Here is a 12,797-nt window from a genome sequence, read left to right as displayed (position 1 = left end):
TTAACATCATAAGCATTCAATTGTTGTGAATTTGTTTTAATATTCAGTCGTGAAAATAATGCACATAATTGAAAACGCTTGCTGCTGATCGAGCTGGCGGCATAATAAAAATGTGAAAATTTCAAAAAAAGATATATATTTAATTATAAATAACCTTGAAAGTCTTGAGTAAACGTCTAAATGAATAGAAAAAGTGATAATTCTTGTCTTAAAATAACAAATAAATCTCATTTAAATAAGAAGAAAATTAAAAAAAGGAAAAATCTACTCATCGACCGAACAAGAATTAAAATATCTTAGAGAGACAAAAGCTTGCAAATATTAATTGAAAGATTACGTCAGGAACGAGAGAAACAAAGAAAGAAAGAGTAAACCAGCACAACGGCCGCCTACAAGAATGTTAATGACTGGATAAGTAAGAAGAAATAAGAAAAACATAGGTATGACAAAGTGTTGCGAGAAACGAAGCCATTGAAACCTCAAATTTAGCAAAAAAAATAGAAAAATAATAAAATTGTAGTCTCTTTAATATTTTTGAAATAATCTCATAGCGGGTGAGCTTGCATTTTGACAAACAACATAAAATATTTATATTTTAAACATTAGGATATATGTGTAGATATATGCACATATATACATTTAATTAATAAAGTTTAAAAGAAAACCAATAACCTATCGAATAGATATACACATGTGTACATATTAATGGAATCTCTCAGTGCGTGTAAACATAGGCTAGAAAATGATATCATTGACTAGAATTGTTGCACTCTTACAAGAAATAATAGCGCTAATCAATAATGGCATTGTACGCTATATTTCATATATCATATGACACCTAAATCATTCTCTCTCTTTCTATTTCTCTTTATTTTTTTTAATAAAAATTTACGATTACTCGTTATTGCATTCAAAAAGATCTTGACATTTTCTCTCCCTCTCTCTAATGTCAAGTGAATGCGAATATGTGCACGCAACTGTCTAATTGCGTATATGAGCAACAGGCCTTAGATTGTCTTTAAATTCACACATAACCAGAAAGTATAAACATTTTGAAGTTGATAGCAAAATTTTCGCTTTAAAAAAAAAAAAAGGAAAAAAAGGGTGATTGTTATAGCAACTTATGCTTTATATTGTTATATACTTATTATAATTGCAATTAATTTAGCAAAAATGATTTGCCAAAATATTCTCATTATAAGCAAAAAGTGAATGGATGTCATTAACATTAATACAACGAATATCGGCAAATAGTTCCCAAATGACTTTTAATTGCTAATATTTTGTCACATTCACTTAAAATATAACAGTAGTAGTTATGAAGTACGCACTCTCACAAATAGTAACTAATTATTAAATAATGTTTTGGTAAAACTCAATGCTCGTGGGTTCAAATCTCAAGTGCGGTAGAGTTTTTAATAAAAGTCGATAGCTTTAGATGCTAGCGCTTTTAAGAGTTTAGTCTTAGAATTTATTCTCTGGCTAAGTTTATAATAATAATAATAATAATAATAATAATGTTTTGGTAATATATTAGAAGAAAAAGAAGGTTACAATGAAATCAAGAAAAATAAAGTATCGTTTGATCCTTAGCATTAAACAAAAGGTTGTTTAAAAAGAAGTGAACACTTTTCTCTTGTATTCGGGCGAGCAATAGCTGCAGATCGCATCGCCCGAATGTTATATATGGTGGCAGCAATAGCTCAAAATGTTAATAGTAAATATGTATGTATGTACGTGAATATGAATTTTTATAGATTACCTATTTAATGATTAATGCACGAATATATACAATCCAGAGTACCAACCTCGATCGATTCTCATAAGCATCCAAATCTAACGAGATACGTAATACTCTTGAAACCGAAAATATTACAATGGTTTCTTCAAAAACTATGGATTGTAATGGTAATCGATTTGAATTTTCGGACAAATAACGGATATTTTCGAAGATCAAGTTTGACTTAAATAGCTGATTAATTATAAAAGCAGGAAAATCAATTTTTTCGATATACGCCAGATTGATGCAAATTTTCCGCAATAATAAACGTGAGTGCTCCATTTTCATACCATCAAGCAACGTACTCAAATATCCATATGTGGCGTAGTCATGTCCAAAACCATCGACGTTCTTGAGTATCAATGTAACATAGGCTATACTGCGCTTATCTATGAATACCTATCAGGCGAACATCTGTTCATCATTCTAGTCCTAGTCCTCAATAATAGGACTTCTGAACTTTCCAAGTATTTGCATCCATTCTCCCCCTGATATATCGCACGTTAAATCATATAACCTATTGTAAGAAATTATTCTCTTGCTTTTTGCTTTATTATAATCCGTCCTAAGTGACAGTTGCGACGATTTAACTAAACTTATTTTATAACTTATTATATGCTTACGCTGTACTTATTATCTAACTACACAGAGATGCCGCACTACCGCGCCTGCTCATTTTTTAATTGCATCGTCCACCTCCGAAACAACCTGCAATCATATTTCCTACTATTTCAGTTATTCCGACTATCAAGTCATCAAATCCAGTCCAAATGCAGCTCACCCTCTCCTCCATCTATTATCCTTGCTGCGTGCATGCACACAGCGTTCATTGAATAACAGATCAAATTTAGCAATTAAGAAAATTACATTGCCCGTCACCGTTATGCTATAAAAGATTGAAAAAAAGGAAAAATATGAACTTCAACATGGCCGTCACTAATTTTTTCTATATTTGTAGAATAATTTTGTGGAAATTTATATCGTGCTTTAGTTTATGAGCAACGAGGCGTTGCTAATTTTTGTTGTACGTATGCGTGAATTTTGCAGTCGTGTTTGATTTTCGACGTCTTTTGCAAATTTGCAAAAGTCGATAGCTTTATTTTAGCTAACGGGAAAATGTTTACAGCAAGCATAACACAGGCGGGGACAGACGGACATGGTTAAATCAATTCAGAATTTGATCATATTCAAAGATATATACACTTTGTTGGCTCTCTAGAGCTACACTTGGGCGTTGCAAACACTTTAACTTTAAAATAAAACGCCCATCTCCTGGTTTCACGAGCGAAGCTGTCGGCTTTAAATTTAGCAAAAGCATTGGAAGTTCTTGTGCGCAGGTATTGAAAGTAGGACAAATTGGTCAAAGGGCCCATCTACAGTAAAGTGTAAGCTGGACACATAATGGTTTCTCTAAGCAAAAATTGGTGATTTTTTCGGAAATCTTCTGTATTTACCTTATAGAGCATCCTGCTATTTTTATAAAAAAACGGAAAATATAAATATCGCCGAAGCCCACACAGAGTTATAAATGATTAAGTCTTTATAGATATTTTTTTTTTACATTTTCTGCTAATTGTTCATAAGGTGAACAAGACAGGGGAGGATGTTGAAAATTATTGTAATAAATAACGTTCTGAATTTAGTACAAATTTTCAAGATAGCCACGCAACCTTCTGACGACAATGGCACGACCCACATAAATATAACGTAAACCGTTTTCATGCAATTATTATCACCGTTAACATGGACATATGGCGATTTCCATATAATTGTTAACAAAGATTACAACCAGAATGTCCAGCAAGCTATACAGGGGTTCTTAAGATTTCTTATCGATAACAGAGTTATGAGATTCCGGCTTCTAACTCGGCATGAGTGGTAGCGTTTCGTAATATTGGCATTAATCGATCCCTGGATATGACCACTAACAACTAAATTGAACAATGATTTTGATCCCACACCTCCGAAACTGGCATTTGAAAGATTACGAAAAATCGAACACTTCAAGGTATTTTCATCAATAAATTGTCTATTTAATCAGTAGCTGCTTTGTACATATAGCGGAGAAGATGTAAACCATTTATGTTAATTATGACCTTCCTAATCGGCTCTAACCAATTCAGAGCTAAGCGATCTGATAAAAATTATATTTGTTTCCAGATCTAAGCTAAATAGTAAGTCAAAATAGAAGAGACGAAACAAGACGAAACATTTAAAGCTTTGTTTATATAGGAAAGTTGTTGTGGACTCATTTACGTCGATAAGAATCATTTTCACGATGTCTATTGCTCCAATCGTTATACTAGCGCTTAGTCGGGGGAATTTTTACATGTTTATATTTATAAAGAGAAAGTTTGAGCAAAATTGGGGAATAGTTTTTCGAGGGTAAAAAAAGTAAAAGCACTATAGTCGTCATAGCTTCGGGTCATGCGGCTGCAGTCCCCTACAACATTTTACAATTATTCACATAACGACTTTCAAAATAACACTTTGTATGGAAAGTGGCCGATTCCAACCATCTTCAATAGAGTGCATACTTAGACCCAAAGAGCGTCTGTATACAAAAATTCATCAAAATATTTCAAAAATTGCGGCCTTGAAAATGAAACGGAACAAGGCATATAGACAAGCTGAGTGATTCTGGATCCGTCAAATCTTTATAATAAAAGATGAGTCTATCAGGTATTGCATACATACCCTTTACAATATACCCCTGTACCCACAAGTAATGTGGACTATAAAAGAGCCAAAACTATTTGAAATATTTTTGTAATAGATTTACAGACTATTGTGGTATGTATATATATGCAGTACAGTTTACCGCAATAACAAATTTTCTATAACGAGACTATAATTGCTATCATGCTTAACCTGAGGGGAAAGCGTCTTAACCATATTCTTCACCAATTAATAATGAGGAGAATGATCGTGGCATAATTGTTATAATAACCATCAGTTTGTCAAAACGTTGGCAACGCCCAGAAGTAAGCTTCAGAAGCCCACCAAAAAGTATATATATTTTTGATCACCAAATACTGAATCGATTTAAGCATGTCCGTCTGCTCGTCTGTGTAATGTCTGTTGATAGCATTCTCCTGGTTCAGAAACGAAGCTATCGACTTCAAATCTGTCAGAAACATTGGAAGCTCTTGCACGCAGATTGGTAGTGAACACAGAGTAAATCGATTGAAGGACACGCGTACAGTACCACGTAAGATGAGAACACCTCCGTTTTTCAAAACCCAAAAAACATTAGTTATTTGCTCATTACTCATAAACTAGAATTTGAGCCCATACTTTATGGGCGATGCTATATAATATATAAAAATAGAAAAAATCGACCACGCCTAGCCAATATTACAGTCTATCGAAATTTAATGTTTTTCTTTCAATACCTTTATAACGCACAGAAGCAAGCTTTAAAAACCCTACACAGTATATGACTTTGAAAATTATAATGCAATTATGTAGTATGCGTTTGGAAGTGACTCAAACTTTTCCAAGAACTCGCCTATATGACAAAGACTTTTTTTGTAAAAATCAATTCTATGTGTTGCTACAAGCAAGTATAGTCTATCGCATTATTGAGATATGAACCCATGAACATCGACTAGTCGCCATTCTTATCTATTCGCCTATGATGCAGGGGCCCGAAGGCTATAACAACTGCCCATAATCATTGTTATATCTTTTTAAAGAGTAAAAAATTTCCCGATTTGAGCAACGAACTTGAAATACTAATAGTCTTAGGAACTATATATAAGTCTCCGCTTATTTACAATTATGTATATAAATTTATTAAGTGACCTCGATAAGCGATCAAATGGCGAATGGCCATGCCCATGTTTTGCAGTTTCGGCTAGAGAGCGAATTCGATAAAAAAATCGATTGATCGCAATGCGATCATTTATTGAATTAAAAACAGACTTCGCGAATAAAAAATTGATAATTTCACGCATAGGTAATCCATCGTTAGATCTAACACTTTTTAGAATTGCACGAAGCCAAACGACTTAGGAAGATAATATTTTCTTTAACGAGGTGTTTAGATTACCTAAAAATAATTGAGAAAACTTGTAAGCAAATCAATATGAACGTCGTAACATGTCTCTTATAAAAGTATTCTTATTACGAAGTCAAGAATTTTATCATTTGACTAATTTGCAAACATATCCAGGTATTTGTAGAGAGTTAAGCATCTATGTATAGATATATGCGTGCACTGTACATATCCGTACATTAACGCAAGGACTCACAATAATTACGTTCAAAGTATGTTAATATGCATATGCGTAGGTAGTTTGCAAATATTTCAGTCAATTTAAACGCAGACTTATTGTGTTGACAATCATTTGAATGACTCGATGCGTACATTTATGTGCAACTTGATTATGTATTTTTGATCCGCCTGAGGCAAAGATTCTCGACTAAAAATTAAATGGTCGTGGGTTCGAATCTCAAGTACGGAAGAGATTTCACTAATGCCGATAGCCTTAGATGCTAGTGCTTTAAGACTTTGGTCTTCGAATTTATTTCTCTGGCTAAATTAATAATAATAATAATAATAATAAGCATTTTTGCTTTTGAAAGACAATATCCCCGCAAAAATGGAAGCTAAGTTGAGCATCTTGTGAATTTTAGTGAATGGGGAAGGCGACTTCGCATGATTTGTCGCGGTACATTTTGCGGTAGTTGAATTGAAACGCGGCCTCGCTAACAGTCGACACTATCGATAACCAATTAGAACAACGAAAAACCTGAACCACTTACGAAACAAATATCACGAATTAACGACATAATGATGGACGAGGTCCAAAAGATGCCAGCGGCTATGAATATTTGCAAAGATAGTGTTTGTCACATATTGCACCAAAATTTGGACATGAGAAAACTAATTGTACGTTGTCTGCTGCATATTGGGTCATAAGTGAATGGTTGCGATGGCAAAATTGCAATTAATTCAAGTTCGACTTGTTGCCATAGCTATCGGATTCTCCAGTTCTAATTCCCTATTGTAGCAGAAATCCCAAGGACATGCATGCTGCTGGGAAAAAAGATTTGAATTAAATAATTTCATTTGAAAATTGAAGTATATTTTTCGTGTCTTAATTAATTTTTTTTTTCATAAAAACGGGACTCTTTGGATAGATTATTGTATTATTAACTTGAAGAAGACTTTGAAAAAAAATCTTTTTCCTGGCTTAGGTCGGAAACTTTTCAAACAATTTTATTGTATACTACTATACTACACTATATATATATATATATATATATATGTATATATATATATATATATATATATTGATACTTACCTTGATACGATTATATTTGTTAGCATTTTGAGTAGCCATTACTTTGCATTGATTCACTTTTTTAATTTTTAATAGAATGCCATTGTTAATGTTGTAAATTGAACGGAGGGAATCACACGTATATAGCTCAAATTGAACGCGATAAATCAGCAGAAAATGATGCAACACACCATGACGAAACGCAAGACGTTAATATTTGCTTGCTTCGGTATTGCCATAGGTCTCTGTATTGGCACCGTTTTAAAAAATTATCGAGCATTGGAAATCGTTAAGCGTTGTCAAATGAAGCCGAGCAATCAAAAAACTCCATTCGAGATAATTGGTCTTAATCCAGAGGAAACTATACATAATTCTCAGAAAACGTTAGTATTAGTTGGTGTTATGACGGCTAAAAATTTTATAGAAGGTCGAGCAAAAGCTGTTTACAATACATGGGGTAAAGAAGTACCCGGGCGAATAGCATTTTTTAGTTCGGAAGGATCACATTCTGACGAGTTGCCAGTAATCGGTCTAAAAAATGTCGATGATCGTTATCCGCCACAAAAGAAATCCTTTATGATGTTATATTATATGTACGAACATTACATTGATAAATTTGAATGGTTTATACGAGCGGACGACGATGTTTACATTGAGCCCCAGAAATTGGAAAAGTTTTTAAGATCAATTGATAGTTCAAAGCCGCAGTTTATCGGTGAGCGCCTTTGAAAATCAATTATGATTAACTTGGAATGAATTAATTATATTTATTTGCCAAACAGGTCAAGCCGGTAAAGGAAACAGTGAAGAATTTGGTTTGTTATCCTTAGAATTTGATGAAAATTTTTGCATGGGCGGTCCCGGCGTTATACTAAGTAGTGAAACGTTAAGGAGAGGTAAAAATTTTATATGAAAAAGCTGAAAACAATAAAACTCATATTTGATAAACTTATTGAGGACAGTCGCGCCTCATATACCTACTTGCCTAAAAAATTTATATAGCACTCACGAGGATGTGGAAGTTGGACGATGCGTTCAAAAATTTGCTGGCATACCCTGTACTTGGAATTACGAGGTTTGTTCAGTATTTAATAAGCACACCTAAAACCCATAAAAAATAATTGCTTTCTTAATTTAGATGCAGTATATCTTAAGGCACAATTCCAGTGGCCGTACAGCGTACACTGGCAAGCTGAAACGTAAGGAAATCCATAACGCCATTTCATTGCATCCAATTAAACAAGCTCCTCTAATGTATCGTCTGCATTCTTTTGTGCAGGTTAACAAAATTTAATTTAGATTCACTAAGACTTTGATTCCTATTGGGATTCAGTTTGAATTCGTTACATTCATTGTAGGGTTTGAAGGCGGAAGAAATGCGTCAAGAATCTTTACAATTAAATCGCGATATTAAACGCATGGCCAAATATCTAGAAATCCCCGATGATAGCAACTTTTTAGTGCCTGGCATTTTATTGATACCGAAAGAGGAAAATGGCAAACGACACTTTCAGGATCATAATATATTGGGTAAGCTTATTACATATCATCACAATTAAGCACTTCGAGCAATTCGTAAGCTTAACTTAACGAATAGATAGCGAAATCATGCTAGTTAAGCGTTACTTTTACCAATCTCATTCAATTAACTTAGCTGCTTGAAGTAAATTAGGAAAATGTTCCCCGAAAATTTATAATGACGTGCGTGATGATGATTTGTGTGTGTGCGTATCTTTTTTCTTGTTATGCGAGCCGGAGGCAAAAATCATACGATTCATACGATTCACTATCCGCGCCGGTTACGTACTAAAACTACCTCCCACACATATTTTGTGTATCACTTTCCTCCGGTTACTGCTGCATGCCGTGTGAAATCTTAATGAATTCTTTTATTGGTATTCAATGTCTCTTCTATCAACCGGTTCCTTTCTAGCCGCCTTAATGTGTATGCGCGTGTGTTTGCGGAAATTAAGTGAATGCAGATGCCTCTTATGATGAACAAAATTTTTTCAAATTCATGCTTTATTGTGATTAAACGCCTTATATCGATCCCATATATGAAAATGATTTACATTTTAATTTTACAATCGTGCACTATGACACACACCTCTCCAAAATGCTTTTCTACGCCCGATCAAGAAATGTCATTATATGTCAAAAGAAATTCTTCGGGACTTAAGTTTGTGACAAATTTCATACTTTTAGAAATATTTTGGTTTAAGTAACGAAATTTAACTGATTAGTAATGTTAGGTTAGGTTGAAACAAGCGGTCAGTTTTTGGTACAATTAAGTCGGTTGCCAGTTGAGGAGATTTCCAATTACTTTCGTCTATCTACGACATTATTTCTTCCGCAATTGTGTGACTATTGTGTCTGCTATTTTTTGATTTTGGTTGAGCAGCCTCATATTCTAGTATTCTTAGTCCATATCATCACGGCCAACCGTGGTCTTGTCTCGAGAACGATGCCAAATCAAATTGGTAAATCTTTCTCCGGAATATCTAAATGATCTGGATTTTAATACCAAATGCAGGCTACAGCTGATCCATAAACTGTATACAGATTTCACGGATTTCATGCAAATTTATTTGAAGCAAATAATACATTCTATTTATTAAGCGAGTCTTAAATCTTTACATGTTTATTAAAAATTGTATTGCTGGGTCCTGTTCTCGAACTGATCTCATGCTATCAAAATTTGTTAAGTCAATGTTGTGCTTTTCTTCGCCGAAAAGTGTACGCAAGGGATTTTATTTAATCTCGCCTCCATACCTTATTCCTTATAATAAATTAACAATTAAAAGAATTAATAAAAATAAAAAGTACCCTTTATATTAGTTTGGGGAAAAAGAAATCCATTATTTTTATATTAACTTCAGGACTTTATTTAACATGCTTCGGATTGTCCGATTTGGGTCAAATATGCACCGTTTTGTTGTATGATTTGTTGCCATTTTAAAGGTAACTTCAAAATGCCTCTCTCATAGAAGTCCTGGTCTCTATTTGCAAAAAACTCTAGTAGTCGATTTTCACAATCCTCCCTAGATTCCAATTTTTTATCATTAAAGAAATTTTGCAATGCAAGAAAAAGATGATAATCGCTTGGTGCCAAGTCCAGACTGTGTGGCGGATGCATTAAAACTTCCCAACCAAGCTCCCGAAGTTTCTGGCGAGTCACTGTAGATGTGTGTGGCCTAGCGTTGTCCTGGTGGAACACGACACCTCACCTGTTGGCCAATTCTGGCCGTTTCTGGTCAATCGCTATCTTTAAACGGTCCAGTTGTTGACAGTAGAGATCAGAATTTAGCGTTTGGCCATATGGAAGCAACTCATAATAAATAATCCCTTTCCAGTCCCACCAAATGCATAGCAAAACCTTCCTGGCCGTTTGAGGTGCTTCACCGCTCTTTGACCACGATCGTTTTCGCACAGGGTTATCGTATGTGATCCATTTCTCATCTCCAGTCAACATCCGTTTAAGAAATGGGTCTATCTCATTCCGTTTGGCCAAGGCTTCGCAGATGGAAATTCGATCCATCATGTTTTTTTCTGTTAATTGGTGTGGCATCCAAACATCGAGCTTCTTTTTGAATCCAGCTTTGTGTAAATGGTTTAAAACTGTTTTATGGTCGATTTTTAGCACATAATTGGCTGTTATAGTATCGGAACCATAAACACCATTCACAATTTTAGCCGCCTGGCTTGCATTGCTGTCAAAGCAAAACTGTAAAATGTACCGAATTTTCTCTTTGTTCACTTCCATTTTTAACACGCTGTAACTCACAACTGAATGCACCAAACAAAAAACAGCAAAAGAATTTTTTTTACTGTGAAATGTCACCTTTCCAACGAGCATAAATCTGAAATTGTTTGATCGATACTTTACCAGAAATCTATCAGTGCAGCCATCTACCGAAAAAATAATGGATTTCTTTTTCCCCAAACTAATATCTTCACTTATTTAATATGCTTTTTGCAGGTACAAATCCTGATTTGAATAAATTTGTACCGAAAAGTCGCGATGATCTCTTAGAGTGGTCATTTGTAGCACGCAGTCTATATTCAACCGATCATGCCAATCCTAAGCATAAAATTGATTCAGCTATACGTGAAGGTCTTGAAGATGTTATAACCGAAGTCATGGAAAACATAAACAACTATTCAAGGCAACGAGGAAGAGTCATTGAATTTCGTGAATTATTATATGGTTATACCAGATTAAATGCACTACATGGTCAGGATTTAATCTTAGACTTGTTATTAATTTATAAAAAATATCGAGGTAAGAAGATGACTGTACCAGTACGAAGACACTTATATGTGCAACGGGCTTTTACTGGAATATTCGTTAAAGAATTTGATGAGGACTTCTATAACGTGACTTTGCAGAAAAGTATGTTTGGAAAGTTTTTGAAAATTGATACATTTTTTTTATAATTTTCTTCTTTTTCCGCTCTTTAGGTCTATTTCAAAATATTTTAGATACGGGTATGGAAAAACTAACAAGTCATCTATCTTTGCCTGTTCTTATGGGTGGAGGTGGTACATCAGGTTTGCAAGGTAGTTCAATTAATTCAAAGATTGTTTTTGTTTTACCCTTGGCTGCCAGAATAGCGACATTTAAGCGTTTCCTACAGACTTATGAACAAGTGGCTATAGAGCAAGATAAGAACTGCGATCTTTTAGTCGTGATATTTGGTGAATTTTTTCAAATCAAGATCCATTTAGATTTAATAAAAAACTTAAAAGAACGTCATATACACCAAAAAATCAATTATATACAATTACAGGAAGAGTTCTCGCGCGGGGTAGCCTTAGATACTGCTACGCGTTCTTCTTATATTCAAAATGATGATATTATTCTGTTTATAGATGTGGATATGACTTTCACGCATGAAAGTTTACAACGAATACGTATGAATACTATGCAAGGTCAGCAAGTGTATTTGCCTATTGTTTTTAGTCAATATGATCCCCGAAGGCGTACAAAAACTGTAGATTCTAAGGTCGTTTCTCCAGACGACCTTGAAATAAATAACGAAACTGGTTATTTTAGACAATATGGTTTTGGCATTTGCTCAATTTTTAAATCAGATATTATGGATAAAGATATAAACGGTTTTGACAAAGATATAACTGGTTGGGGTTTAGAAGATGTTAAATTTTTGGAGAAACTTGTAAAAGTTGGTCATCGTCAAAATGCATTTATGATTAACACTGCCGAAGTTGCACCCGATTATAATGAACAAGCTTCCAAAATGCGCCGATTAAATATATTTCGTGCACCTGATCCTACTTTAGTTCATATATATCATGATATTAATTGCGACCTACGCCTAGAACCGCCACAATACAATATGTGCTTAGGTACGAAAGCTAACTCGTTAGGAAGCACTCCATTAATAGAGGAACTATTTTTCAATAATCCTGAAAATATTGCATTTATGGCTGATTACAATAACAAAAAAGAACAACAATCGCCAATGAGATAGTTATTAACAAAATTAAAAATTAAGTTCCATATAAAAAGCTTTCCAAAGAGATATTTTCATTTTAGAAAAATTTTAGTTTTTTTTGTTTTTACTAATAAAAAGTAAATAGAAATAAAAAAAAATGTATCGCATATATGTATATATATACCTACATATATATATATTTGTATATATATATTTGTAAGAAATTTTAGAAAATCCATTGCATTTCATTTCGTATGTTAAAACTACAAT

At 33.8% G+C, this 12,797-nt stretch overlaps 1 protein-coding gene across 1 annotated transcript; it reads left to right on the top strand.

Moving 5' to 3' along the window:
- The first annotated feature begins 304 nt into the window (after positions 1-304).
- Positions 305-12,563, top strand: LOC119637191 (chondroitin sulfate synthase 1). Its single transcript, XM_038033046.1, has 9 exons — positions 305-440; positions 7,168-7,786; positions 7,854-7,967; positions 8,034-8,146; positions 8,210-8,350; positions 8,430-8,601; positions 11,051-11,464; positions 11,533-11,631; positions 11,944-12,563. Exons 2-9 carry the CDS (start codon positions 7,249-7,251, stop codon positions 12,561-12,563), a joined length of 2,211 nt encoding a protein of 736 aa, XP_037888974.1. The 5' UTR covers positions 305-440; positions 7,168-7,248.
- The last annotated feature ends 234 nt before the right edge of the window (positions 12,564-12,797 follow it).

Source organism: Glossina fuscipes, unplaced genomic scaffold, assembly GCF_014805625.2.
Source record: "Glossina fuscipes isolate IAEA_lab_2018 unplaced genomic scaffold, Yale_Gfus_2 43, whole genome shotgun sequence".
In the NCBI taxonomy this organism is placed as follows: Eukaryota; Metazoa; Arthropoda; class Insecta; order Diptera; family Glossinidae; genus Glossina; species Glossina fuscipes.
This window is presented reverse-complemented; position numbering and strand designations above follow the sequence as displayed.